Source organism: Pelophylax lessonae (assembly GCF_965119305.1).
Source record: "Pelophylax lessonae genome assembly, contig: HAP1_SCAFFOLD_1299, whole genome shotgun sequence".
Lineage (NCBI taxonomy): Eukaryota > Metazoa > Chordata > Amphibia > Anura > Ranidae > Pelophylax > Pelophylax lessonae.
Window position 1 is genome coordinate 4,318 of NW_028119091.1, and position 14,683 is coordinate 19,000.

General features: G+C 43.3%; 1 protein-coding gene and 1 pseudogene across 2 annotated transcripts; one reads left to right on the forward strand and one right to left on the reverse strand.

The window, feature by feature from the left end:
• Positions 1-415: 415 nt before the first annotated feature.
• LOC309544156 lies at positions 416-3,996 on the forward strand (annotated as a pseudogene). The gene is made up of 2 exons: positions 416-1,386; positions 3,986-3,996. The product of its transcript is annotated as an uncharacterized misc_RNA (transcript).
• A 4,046-nt stretch (positions 3,997-8,042) lies between these two features.
• Positions 8,043-10,774, reverse strand: LOC309544157 (zinc finger MYM-type protein 1-like; the record flags this gene model as incomplete). The annotated part of the gene is made up of 4 exons (XM_082276527.1): positions 8,043-8,048; positions 8,331-8,615; positions 9,098-9,200; positions 9,285-10,774. The coding sequence occupies 4 exons, from the start codon at positions 10,772-10,774 to the stop codon at positions 8,043-8,045; spliced, it is 1,884 nt and encodes a 627-aa protein (XP_082132653.1).
• Between the last annotated feature and the right edge of the window lie 3,909 nt (positions 10,775-14,683).

The window sequence follows — 14,683 nt, forward strand, 5'->3', positions numbered from 1 at the left end:
AAAGATGAGTAGGGAAAAATGTCAGTGGCCTCCACCTGTAAAACCATTCCTGTTTTCGAGGTCGTCTCATTGTTGCCCATCTAGTGCACCTGTTGGTAACAACCCCCTCTGCTACTTGACTGACCAGATGAATATCCCAGGAGTTTCCCTGACTTGATGCTATACTCTGATTATAAAGTGTTGAGCAGTGTAAATGAGTGTGGAAAACTCTTGGTAATTTTTCTTGTCTTCTGACAGACGGACTCTGTGGTGGGAATAGAAGGACATCGGAGGAAGATGTGACTACAGAAGATAATGACATGGCATCTTCTCCAGAAGTAAATCCCGTTCCTCATAATATACATGACAGACCTCACCATTGGAGGAGATCATTGGAATCTCCTGATACTTCACATAGTCCTCTAATATCTGACAGCGCTGACGGGTGCGGGAAACCACCTCATCTCAGGGAATCTTCTTTATACCATACAGGGGAGAATTCATTGTCATGTTCAGAGTGCGGGAAATGTTTTAGTCACAAAGGAAACCTTCTTCAGCACCAGAAAATTCACACAGGGGAGCGACCTTTTTCATGTTCAGAGTGCGGGAAATGTTTTAGTCACAAAGGAAACCTTCTTCAGCACCAGAGAATACACACAGGTGACCTTCCCTATTCATGTTCAGAGTGCGGGAAATGTTTTAGTCACAAAACATACCTTCTTAGGCACCAGAGAATACACACAGGGGAGCGACCTTTTTCATGTTCAGAGTGCGGGAAATGTTTTAGTCACAAAACATACCTTCTTAGGCACCAGAGAATACACACAGGGGAGCGACCTTTTTCATGTTCAGAGTGTGGGAAATGTTTCAATCAAAAAGAATCCCTTCTTAGCCATCAGACAATACACACAGGTGAGCGTCCCTATTCATGTTCAGAGTGCGGGAAATGTTTCAATAAAAAAGTATCCTTTCTTAGCCATCAGAGAATACACACAGGTGAGCGTCCCTATTCATGTTCAGAGTGCGGGAAATGTTTTCATGATAAAGTAGTTCTTATTAGGCATCAGAGAATACACACAGGTGAGCGTCCCTATTCATGTTCAGAGTGCGGGAAATGTTTCAATCACAAAGGAAACCTTCTTAGTCATCAGAGAATACACACAGGTGAGCATGCCTATTCATGTTCAGAGTGCGGGAAATGTTTTAATAAAAAAGGAAACCTTCTTAGCCATCAGAGAATACACACAGGTGAGCGTCCCTATTCATGTTCAGAGTACGGGAAATGTTTTTCTAATAAAGGAACCCTTGTTCGCCATCAGAGAATACACACAGGTGAGCTTACCTGTTAATGTTCAGAGTGCGGGAAATGTTTTAGCTCCTTCAGGACCGAGCCCATTTCTGACTTAAGTGGTTTACAAGTTAAAATCAATATTTTAGCTAGAAAATGACTTTAAACCCCCAAACATTAAATATATTTTTTAGCAAAGACTCTGGAGAATAAAATTGCGGTCGTTGCAATATTTTTTTTGTCACGCGGTATTTGCGCAGCGGTCTTTCCAACGCCTTTTTTTGGGGAAGAATTACATTTTGCCGCGTTTAAAAATAAGTAAACAGTAAAGTTCTCCCAATTTTTCTGTATAATGTGAAAGATGAGGTCATGCCGAGTAAATAGATACCTAACATGTTCCGGTATAAAATTGCGCAGAGCCGTTTAGATGAATTGCGGTTTATATGGAATAGAGAAGTGAGAGATAATACTAGGAAGGCCCCTCCTACACATAGCAGATAGATCCCGCCTACCGCGTGTGTCTGTGGGGAGCGTTTGATGGTGAGAAGTGGGAATTGATGTTTTCTCCTCTCACACAGATCGGATTGGGGGAAGATTTATCTTCTAATGGATTTCCTCCATATATTCCGCCCCGTCACCTCAACTCAAACTTCTCCACTTCCCAACCACGCGCCGCCTTTTTACTCTCCCAGGCAAACCCACGTAGGTCTAAGTCAGTCACTTGGAGGCAGCTAGGGGGCAAGCGCTTGCCGCCGGAACACTCCCACCCCCGCTCATCAGCAGGGAAGCCAATGCGTGGGTCAGGCAGCTCCGATTGCCTCTGGTCACCTGCGATCGTTCCCCGCTGAGAGAGAAGAACGGTCGGATGTTAACTTCTTCCCATCCGCGCTACAGCCTATATACGGCTGCAGCGTGGGCTTGAATTTTCGGGAGGCCGTATTTATAAACATATGAGATCATCTCTCATCACCAGCGCGCCTTCCTCACACGGAGCCTGCAGTGTGAGGAAGGAGGGGGAGCCTCACAGCGCCGGGGACACACAGGAATGTAATCAGGGCACCGATCACCAGTGCCCTGATTACTAGAGGTAAAAAAAAAACACACAGTGCCCGCCATCAGTGCCCCCCATCAATGCCCACAATCAGTGCCCATAGTGCTGTCAGTCAGTGCCCATCAGTGCCTGCTCATCTAGGCACTGATGAGCACTGACTGGCAGCACTATGGGCACTGAGTGTGGGCACTGACGGTGCTGCTTATCAGTGCCGCCCATCAGTGCCACCCGTCAGTGTCCATCAGTGCCATCCGCCAGTGCCCATCAGTGCCCGTCAGTGCCGCCTCTCAGTGCCCAGCAGTGCCACCTCTCAGTGCCCAGCAGTGCCACCTCTCAGTGCCCCCTCTCAGTGCTCATCAGTGCCGCCTATCAGTGCTCATCAGTGCCGCCTATCAGTGCTCATCAGTGCGGCATATTAGTACCTTCTCATCAGTGCCCATAAGTGCCACCTCATCAGTGCAGCCTATCAGTGCCGCCTCATCAGCGCACAACAGTGAAGGAGAAAAATTTATTTTCAAAATTTACTCGCAGAAAATAAGAAAAACTTTTTTTTTTTTTTCAAAATTTTCTGTCTTTTTTCTTTTTTTTGTAAAAAATAAAAAACCCCAGAGGTGATTAAATACCACCAAAAGAAAGCTCTATTTGTGTGAAAAAAATGATAAAAATTTCATATGGGTACAGTGTAGCATGACCGCGCAATTGTCAGTCAAAGTGTGAGAGCGCTGAAAGCTGAAAATTGGCCTGGATGGGAATGGATGGGAAGGGTGTTTAAGTGCACAGTAGGCAAGTAGTTAAACACATCTGACCGTTCTTCTCCCTGGAATGATCACAGAGCGCCTTCTATATAGGATCACAGGTCTCTATGGTCATTTCACAAGCCACGCCCCCCCACAGTTAGAATCACTCCCCTAGGTACACATTTAACACCTTTTAATCACCCACAGTATTAACCCCTTCCCTGCCAGTGTCATTAGTACAGTGACAGTGCATATTTTTAGCACTGATTACTGTAGTAATGTCACTGCTTCCCCCCAAAAATGTCAGTTAGGGGTCCGATCTGTCCGCCGCAATGTCGCATTCCCGCTAAATATCGCAGATCGCCATCATTACTAGTAAGAAAAAAAAAATATATACAATAAAAAGGACATAAATCTCTCCCCTAGTTAGTAGACACAAAAACTTTTGCGCAAACCAATTAAAATACGCTTATTGCGATTTTTTTTTTTGTTTTTTCAAAAATAAGTAGCCGAAAACAAATTGGCCTAAAATATTAAAAACCTTAGATTTTTTTTTTTTGGAAATGTTATATAGCATAATGTGAAAAATATTGGGATTTTTTTTCAGAATTGTTGCTCATTTTTTTGTTTATTGCGCAATCGCACAGGGGATCAAATACCACCAAAAGAAAGCTCTGTGTGTGGGGAAAAAAAGGACATCAATTTTATTTGGGTACAGCGTCACACGACCGCGCAATTGTCAGTTAAAATAACGCAGTGCCAAGTTGAAAAAAGTGGCTGGGTCATTAAAGGGGGAAATCCTTCCGGCCCAGAAGAGGTGAAGATCCCAACTTGTTTTATCCTAATTGTTTATGGAAGAAATTCTCTTTCATTCTTTTTCCTATTTGCACGGCTACGCCATTCTTTTTTTTTTTCTTTTCTATTGTATAGCCTCACTCTAAATCCTCAATAAAATTTATGATTGGAAAAAAATAAAAAATAAAAAATAAAATTGCGCACACCCGTGGAATGGCGACAAACTACCAATATCAAAAAAAATCTCCATAGGCGACGCTTTAGACATTTTTAGCGGTTACCAGTTTAGAGTTACAGAGGAGATCTTTTTATTTATTTCTCTCACTCTGGCGATCGCGGCGATATCTCACATGTGTGGTTTGAACGCTGTTTTCATTTGCAGGTGCGACTTACGTATGCGTTTTCTTTCGTGCGCGAGGTCATGGCGACGGGGCACTTTAAAGTTTTAGTTTCCTATTCACTTTATTTAACTTTAATTTTAGCACAGTTGTAAAAAAAAAATAATCTGATGACTTTTATTGGTGTGAGAAGGAATGTAAACATCCCTTGTGGCAGTAATAGGCAGTCACAGATATTTTTTATGGAGGGATCGGGGGGGGGGGGGGGATGTGACAGTAATAGGAGTGACAGGTACTCTTTATGGAGGGATCAGGGGGGAATGCGACAGTAATAGGCAGTGACAGGTACTCTTTATGGAGGGATTGGGGGTCTAAAAGACCCCAAACCCCTCCCCTGTACTTCACTCTATTCAATATGCCAAAATCTGCATGTTTGAATTTGGCGCTGTCGTGACGTCGAATTACCCGGACTTGACGTCATGCCGCCGCTTCCGGGTTACTACTTCCGAGACCCGATTGGAGCTGTGAAACCACCACAGTCCACAAGGGGTTGGTTTACACCCGCATCGCCCTCTGACCCGTTGTGGGGTTGGCAGGCAGCTGGGAGCCCTTATGTTAACTCTGTAAAGCCAACGCCAGTACGCCGCAACCGTATGCATCGGGGCTGTTGCTGTACAACCCCATTCATTTGAATAGCTTTGCCCAACGTGACAGGGGGTGTGAGGTTTGCAGCAGCCGCAAATTGCAGTGCCGTGTGTACCGCCCCATCCAGCTGCCATTTAAGCTTAAGGAGGTGGAAAAATCATGACTCAAATGTCTACCTTTACCGATCCCTCCCCACATGCGGCAGGAAATCATGACAAGACATGGGGCAACAAGTGGGCAATCATTACATTATAGGGGGCAAGAGATGGACAATTATGGCAATGCATGAGGCAACAGGTGATCATTCATGACAATACATGAGGCAATAGACGGGCAATACACAAGGCAACAAGTGGGCAATCATTACAATACATGGCCTATTATGCAACTGCATGAGGACCCAACGGGAAATGCTTTATTCTTTTTGTGTTCTACTTATAAATATGTATATAGATCTAACCTACTGGATGGAAAAATATCACTGTAACATGCATTAACCCACAGCAGCCAATCAGGATTTATCTTTCACTGGTGAACCTTTTTTATTGATTGCTTCATGTTGTTGCTCCTTTTTGATTTATTGAAGTAGCCAGCCTTTTATTCTTTTATTGGTCCAACCAATGTATGATTATTAATACATTTGACACATTTGTTAATTCTATTATAAAAGATTTAAGCTTTATTTTATTCATATCATTACTGTGTGGTAATCGCTTATTCTGATCTTGTACAATAAAAACGCTTTGTACAATATTCTGTGCCGAGTCTTCTTTTTTACCAATGATTAGATGATCGGTGATTGGAATGTGATCAGTTCATAGAGAGTCATCCATTGGGGTTTTATTAGTGAGATGGAGAGTGGAGAAGGCACCGCATTGACAAGCCATTGGAGGCCCTTTCTAAAGCCCTAAACGTTTTGGCAACCTGTCTATGACATTAGTCTTCCAAACTCTATCTCACTGAGCTAAGGCCAGAAGAGTTCCAGGAGTTCTTCTCTGTCCACAGCATATAAGTGCGATAACGGGCGAAATTCTCGTAGCAGCTCTGGGCCTAGCCGGTTTGACACACATCCCTTGCCTGGCGCATGTGCTGAATTTGGTGGTGCAGAGGTTCCTTAGAAATTACCCCGATATGTCAGAGCTGCTGCAGAAAGTGCGGGCCGTCTGTGCGCACTTTCGGCATTCTCACCCTGCTGCTGCTCGCCTGCCAGCGCTGCAGCGTAACTTCGGCCTTCCCGCTCACCGTCTCATATGTGACGTGCCCACAAGGTGGAACTCCACCTTGCACATTCTGGCCAGACTGTGCGAGCAGCAGCAGGCCATAGTGGAGTTTCAGCTGCAGCACGCACTCATGAGTCGCTCTGCGGAACAGCACCACTTCTCCACCAGTAACTGGGCCTCCATGTGAGACCTGTGTGCCTTGTTGCGCTGTAACATATGCAGACTAGGCCGCATGTAATATTTTTTTCCCTAAATGGGTAATTATTGAATAGCGGAAAAGAACAACAGTATCTAACGAGTGTATCTCACAGTAAAATATGCAGACTAAGCCGCAATGTAATATTTTTTCCCTAAATGGGTGTTTATTGAATAGCGGACTAGAACAACAGTATACAGCGGGTGTATCTCACACGTACAGATACAGACTAGGCCGCAATTTAATATTTTTTCCCTAAATGGGTGTTTATTGAATAGCGGACTAGAACAACAGTATACAACGAGTGTATCTCACACGTTCAGATACAGACTAGGCCGCAATTTAATATCTTTCTGTCCCCTAAATGTTTTTTTATTGCAATGCGCAATACAACAGTATGCAATGGGTGTATCTCACTGTAACATATGCGGACAGGGCCGCAATAAACTCTTTTGTCCCCTAAATAGTTTTTTTTATTGCAAGGCGCAATACAACAGTATGCAATGGGTGTATCTCACTGTAAAATATGCAGACAGGGCCGCAATCAACTTTTTTTGCCCCTAAATAGTTTTTTTATTGCAAGGCGCAATACAACAGTATGCAATGGGTGAATGTCACTGTAAAACCTGCAGACAGGGCCGCAATAAACTTTTTTTGCCCCTAAATATGTTTTTTTTTTTTTTATTGCAAGGTGCAATACAACAGTATGCAATGGGTGTATGTCACTGTAACGTATGAATGAAAAACTGAAAAATAATTGTCCCCTTAATTGGTGCTTGTTGAAAAGCAGATTTGAAATGCAGTGTCTGTCTAAACGCTGTAAGCCACAGTAAAATATGAAGGAAAAAAGTTTTTTTTCTTTTTAAAATGCAGATTAAGCAGACACATATGCACTGAGCTTGCAGGAAATGCCCGCTACACGCCTAACAGGTTGGATACTGTTGTTGTTCTATTCCGCTATTGAATAAAAAAAAAAAAAAAAGATTTGAATGAAAAAAACTGAAAAATAATTTTTTTACCCTAAATACTGAAAAAGAATTATTTTCCGCTCACATTGGTGCTTTTTGAAGAGCAGGTTAGAAAAGCAATGTCTGTCTAAAGACTGTATTTCAACGCAAAATATGAAGGAAAAAATGTTTTTTCTTTTTAAAATGCAGATTAAGCACACACATATGCACTGAGGTTGCATGAAATGTGCAGCACCGCCCACCTAACACACTGATAAAAGTTTTTTTTTCTCCTTTCTCCTCCTCACTTGGCTCAGATCAGGGCATAAAGATTGTGCACTGCACCCCCACACAATACAATCAATGTAGATCGCTGTCTGATTAAAGCAGATTGTTCCTATCCTATGTTTTCCCTACAAGCAATCTCTCCAGCCTGGCCCTACAGTAAACTCCTATCTCTCCCTCCGGGGAAAAAGATCGTGCACTGCACCCCCACACAATACAATCAATATAGATCGCTGTATGATAAAGCAGATCAGTGGCATCTGGTGCTCAAAATTTTTGGGGGGCGCAAAAAGAAAAATGTAATAGGTATTGATTTGCGGTAAAAAATTGTGTGACTTTGACGTCACACAAGTGTGAAAGGGGCCTTCAGTAATCAAGGAACAGTGCCTTGAAAAAGTATCCATAGTCACCCCTTGAAATAATCCACATTTTGTCATGTTATCTTCCAACCAAAAACGTAAATGTATTTTATGTGATAGACCGGCACAAAATTGTGAACTGGAAGGAAAAGGGAAGAAAAATGACAATTGGATTGCTTTCAACATTTTATTAACAAAATTCTCAAACCTGAAACAAGAAAACCAAACCACAAAAAGTCACCAGGTACTATTTGAAAATAAATTTTGCTCTTCTTTCCTTTTGGCATGCAAATTTTTCTATCACCTTCTGGTTGAAATCTTTCATTTCTGTCACCAGTCTCTTTTCCATTGACAGCATGGCCAATGCATTCAACCTCTCCTGGGTCATGGTGTTCCTCAGAAAAGTTTTTATTCTTTTCAGGGTTGAGAAGCACCTCTCAGCCTCTGCTGTGGTCATGGGTGTGGTGATGAGAATCTTCAGGAGAGTGACAGTCTCTCCAAAGACTTCTTTAAGATTGTTCTCCACAAGCAGCTGGAATAAGTCCACAGCACCATGGCAGGTTCTAAATTCCTCCTTGGAGTAGAGGAGACTAAGCTCTGTTCTTAACTTACTCCCATCGAGTACAGGATAGGTCTTCACAGTTGTGCTCAGGGCCTCCTTTGGAAATTCCCTTGCATACTGTTTAAACTTGTTCTCTTGAAGCAGGGTGGCACTAACCAGGTGGTTTGTGAAGGAGAACCGCTCCATGGTGTGTAGGAGGATGGTATCACAGACCTATCGAGAATGATAAAAAAACAAGATTAGGTACTGGTGACAAAATGTCAATGTCATGCGTTAGCTCCCTGAGCATCAGAAATGCATGAAACTTAACATATGTACTCAGAATGTCTTGGGCATTTGTATGGGATGCTGAGAAATTATGATTTCAAAAAGCACTTGTTAAAATGTTCAGTTTTAAGTTATTATAAAGGAAGATAATTTTCAGTGTTTTTGAATCCAGAATTTCTCAGAACTCCATACACATGAACAGGACATTCTAAGTAAATGTTTATAAGTTGTATGCATTTCTGATGGTCTGGGAGCTATGAAGGCTGTAATACCAATGTTGTCCACTAGAGGAAAAAAACAAACAACAAATTCTTATAGATCACATCATTTTTATTGTAAGAAAAATATTTTTCTTTCCAATCTTCATATCTAAAAGAGGGAGCTATAAAAAAAAAAAAAACAAATACTTTCTACAAATAAAAACTAACCTCGGTTGCAATAAGTTTATGGGCTTCTGGATCAAGCGAGCACCACCTCTTCGGTTGAGAACCACCTTCACTGATTTGGCCAACCAAGTAATGGAGAGAATCTCTGAAAAATGTAGAAGAAGTAATAATAATTGAAACAACAACAACAACAAAAAACAACAAGGAAAAGGATGAATAAAGCTGCTACCTGATCTTCTGTATGCTCTGCTGGAACTGCTGGATGCTCCCCTTAATGTGGACTGAATCTATGTCCTTCCGCTGGAGTTTGGCATAGAGGAAGTCCACATGTAGCATGATGTTGTGGAAAAGGGTCAGAAAAAATCTAAAATCCTGATCCTCCAGCAGCATGGCAAAGCCTCTTGCCTCTCTGGTGGTAGTTAGGTCAAAGTCACCTGAATCCTGTATTGTTTTAAAACAGCGAATGAGGTCCTCTCTGTGCTCAAACACTGTATTGACGGCACGGCTGTGGAAGTTCCATCTGACGCTGCTTGATGTTGGTAGTCTATGGGCAACTACTTTATCAAGAACATCTGTGCACTTAGGTGATCTTGAAAAAAAGCTGGCAAACCCTCCAAGGTTAGAAAAAAAATGTCTTACTTTGGATATGCGAGAAGTGGCCTGCTGAATTATTAGATTAAGCTGATGTGCATAGCAGTGGATGTAATGGGCATTTGGGTAAACATCTTGTATCTTCCTCTGAACACCTGCAGTGGCACCCCTCATCACACTAGCTCCATCATAGGCTTGGCAGATGAGTTTACTCTTCTGATCTTCTGGAAGGATGACAGCAAGACGCTCTTGTAGTGCTGTAGCAATGGAATCAGCTGTAGTTGAATGCAGAGAAATAAACTCAAAAAACCTCTCTTGTACGTTGCTTTTGGCATCAATGTAGCGCAGCACAAGCACAAGTTGGCACTGTGTGGCAATATCAGTGGTCTCGTCGGCCTGGATTGACAGAAAATCGCTGTTTCGTGCTTCTTGGATAATGTGTTCTTTCACAACAGACAACATACAGTCCAATAGCTCGTTCTGCACGGTTTTCGAAGTTCCCTTAAACACAGTGGCGTTCTCGAGGTGCTCTTTCAAAACTCCATCAAAAGAAGCAACAAAATCGACCAAGCCACGGAATATCCCAGGATTATCTGAAGTCTCACTCTCGTCATGCAAAGCCAGTTCAAATGCACCACAGAATTTCACACAGTCTATAATTCTAGACAGGATGTGTCGATTTTTGGAGACTTCCTCATTGTGCCTTCTAATGTCACTCCCATAGCCTTCATCTAGCTGTTCAGCAATGCTATGCCTCCCAAAAAACTGGAGCCTCATAGCATTGTCATGATGGCTTCGGCTACTTTCATGCTGCTTGCACTTTTCAGTGAGATGCTTTAAGTCGCAAACCCCTGTTGTTGTCCACAACGTTTCAGTTCCAGGACTTTGAAACAGCAAACAGGGAAAACAATAGAAGGCATGACTCACATTGCATCCAGCTAGCCAACTCCGTCTCTCATAACAAGTGGTGGAAAAGCACCGAGTGTAAGCTCGACCACGATCACTTGACTGTTGCTTAATTTCCAAGTTGGGCCGATCTGGTCCAAGCTCCTTTATCTTCTTTTTCTCTTCATCTGAACGCCTTGTGAAGGGGTTTTGTTTTAAAGATAAAACTGAATTTTCTTTCATGGTTAACAAATTTGCCTCGTTTCCACAATGATCAGTACCTAGGAGTCAAATGACAATATGAGAATGTTTAGAAGAGAGATCGGTATGGCACTGCTCTATACAAGTGTCTATTTCATCAAGAGTTATGATAGTTAGGCTAGGAGGTTTGAAGGCTTTTTGCACGCCACCCTGAAGCCTCGTACACACAATGAGAATATCGAAAAAATGAACCTTATAATTTTTTTTGACTACTTAATGATTTTTACAGTGGTCATTATACAGTGACATGTTGTACTGACTATATGCCAATGATCAGGAGAATTGCTGTGTAAACAAAAGCAAAACAAAGGTGCAGCAGCACATGGAAACTGATAGAGATTGTTGATAATATAAACATTACTCCTGGTGACAACCGAGGATTCCCTCCCACTTCCTGATTGGCTTTGAGGCAGGAATCAAAGAGAAATCTCCCCAATTGGACACAGATCACAAAAAATATCTTACGGGGGTAATAATTATCCCCTACCCTAAAAAAAAACAAAAAAAAAACTACCTTTGGCTCTCCTTTAACCACACCTCAAGAAATGTCATTGAGTCATTGCTGGAGTTTATGTAGAGAGGAAGGAGCTGCAAAGAGGCTACATGAGATCAGCAGGATAAAAGGATGAATCAAAAAATAATAATAAAATATATATATATTAAATACAATGTGTACATCTAACCACTCTATCTAGAATATATATATATATATATATATATATATATAGGTTACATATATACATAAGATACTTTATACACAGAATTGGGGGGGGGGGGTGATTGGAGATTTCTCATCATGCCATGCCAAGATATAGATACCGCATACACATAGGATATTGAAAATATGATCATCCTCATCATTGTATTATACACCCATCATCATCATAATCTCCATATAATACACCCTTCATCATCATCCTCATCATTGTATTATACACCCATCATCATTATCTCATATAGCGCCTTGTGGGTATATACATTATGCATGGCTGTGTGCAGCCTGACATTACAATACATTGTGCTGCACGCTATTATAACACACGGGGGGATTGCACGCCGCTCAGCATTCCAGCAGATCCATTCCGGCGTTGTATGTAGGAGTAAAAACGCACACATACCTATATATGTACATCTATAAATGCATTCACAAATGTAAAAGATCAGTGCTGAGAATGCGGTAACCCTTAGCAACCAAAGCCCTAGCATCCAGTGCTGACGATGCAGTAACCCATAGCAACCAAAGCCCTAGTACCCAGTTCTAAGGATGCACAAGGCACTGAGGCAGCGGCTTCAATCACTTACCTGCTCTCCTGGGCTGGCTGACTCGACTGTGACTCTGTGAGACGTCTCGACCATGCGCTGCTCCTCCTCGCTCTGATGGCGGGCGGGAACTGGGACGCACGCACCGCCCCCACGATGACGTCAGCCGGGATGTCCTGAATGATTGGTCCAGGCTGGAGTCTGGACCAATCACAGGACTACAAGTGTAAAAGTGGGGAGCGTCGGGCGCATTGCTCTGCACCCCGATGACACCCAGAAGGCCGCCAATCGGCGCCTCTGCTGTCAGCACGTGGGATGCCAAACCCCTCCCCCACCATAGCCAGCAATAGGTCCGGCGCCCCTAGTGGGCTTTAAATGGTAATTTTTTTTCTTTGAAGATGCTGGTTGGGGGGGCGCCTCTGCGCCCCCTATCGACCGGCCGCCACTGGCTAAGAACGTTGTATTCTGTGGCTGAAGGTACATTAGGCATTCACAGGATACAGAAGTAAGTGTCGCCCATTCCAGGCCCCAAAAATGAGCCCACATGCGTTTACCTGACAGCTAAGAACGTTGTATTCTGTGGCTGGAGGTACATTAGGTATTCACAGGAAAAATAATTGTCGGCCATGAAAGGCCCCAAAAATTAGACATTCAATGGACATGAAATGCCTTTTATGCCGCTGTATTTACCGAAGACAAGGACCATGAATTGTTGTGGGTGGATGGCGATCTGGTGGATATTTGAGGCCTGTCATGAGGAATTTTAATCAAACATGGTCTACTGGTCACATGTGTTGAATTCCTATGAGATCCATGCCTCATTCATTTTTATAAATGTGAGGTAGTCAACACTGTCATGAGCTAAGCGAGTGCACTTATCGGTCACGATCCCCCTGCTGCGCTGAACGTCCTTTCAGACAGGACACTGGACAGGGGGACAAGCCAACAGTTCCATTGCAAATTGTGCAAGCTCTGGCCAGAGGTCAAGCCTGCCCACCCAGTAGTCCAGGGGTTCATCACTCCTCAGAGCATCCACATTGGCCGTTAACCCGATGTAGTCGGACACCTGTCGATCTAGGCATTCCCTGATGCTGGATCCGGAGTACAGCTGTCGATGGGTCGGCTGAAAGAATGATCTCATATCTAAAGTGAACAACACATCTTCAAAATGTCCTCTTCTTGCAGCCGCTGTTGGGTTGGTACCCGGAACGGTTTCTCTGTGAGTGGAAATTCCTCTGCCAGCGAACGCAAAATCAGAATGCAGCATTTCTCGAAGCAAGGCCTGGAAGTGCTGCGTTCTTACCGCCCTCTGTGATGGTGGAAACATTTCCGTCATTTTTTGTTTGTACCGGGGGTCTAAGTACGTTGCCACCCAGTACTGGTCCTTGGCCTTTATGCTTTTTATACAGGGGTCCCCCCTTAAAACACTGGAGCATGAAGGCCCCCATTTGCACTAAACTGGAATCGGTTTAGTGGCCTGGCTCCAGCTCATCATCCAGGATAATGTCATCCTTGTTCTCCTCCCCCATCCACGGACAACACCAGGGATCCCAGAAAGGTTTAAAGCATGCTCTTCTTGCTCCTCCTCATCCGCCCCGGTACCTTCCTCCTCTGACTCCTCTTCAGACTCCTGTTGTTGATTTGTCTCAGATGGAGTAGCACCCCCTGGGATTTCATCCAACATTGCAACTTCCTCATCTTGCTGCTCTTGCTCCTCGACGGCTTGATCAATGACACGACACAATGCACGCTCCAGAAAGAAGTCGTAAGGTACGATATTACTGATCAGTTTGGTGATCTCATTGGATGGCCGCAGGAGTCTGCATGCGTCGCACATGAGCAGCCACTGGCGCGGTGAAAAAAACCCAAGCTCCCCAGAACCTGTCCTGCCGCAGAGTTCGTACAGGTAGTCTTTAACTGCACGTTTCTGCTGGAGCAGCCTATCAAACATATGCAACGTTGATTTCCATCACGTCAGGCAGTCACAAATAAGACGTCTGAAGGGCAGGTTGTGTCGCCGCTGAATGTCAGCAAGGCGAGCCATGACTGTGTAAGATCTTCTGAAATGGCCCAAGATTTTCCTGGCCTGCCGCAGAGTGCCAGAGATACAGTCAGGTCCATAAATATTGGGACATCAACACAATTCTAATCTTTTTGGCTCTATACACCACCATAATAGATTTGAAATGAAACAAACAAGATGTTTTTTAATTGCAGACTTTCAGCTTTAATTTGAGGTTATTTACATCCAAATCAGGTGAAAGGTGTAGGAATTACAACAGTTTGTATATGTGCCTCCCACTTTTTAAGGGACCAAAAGTAATGGGACAGATTAACAATCATAAATCAAACTTTCACTTTTTAATACTTGGTTGCAAATCCTTTGCAGTCAATTACAGCCTGAAGTCTGGAACGCATAGACATCACCAGACGCTGGGTTTCATCCCTGGTGATGCTCTGCCAGGCCTCTACTGCAATTGTCTTCAGTTCCTGCTTGTTCTTGGGGCATTTTCCCTTCAGTTTTGTCTTCAGCAAGTGAAATGCATGCTCAATCAGATTCAGGTCAGGTGATTGACTTGGCCATTGCATAACATTCCACTAGTTTCTCTTAAAAAACTCTTTGGTTGCTTT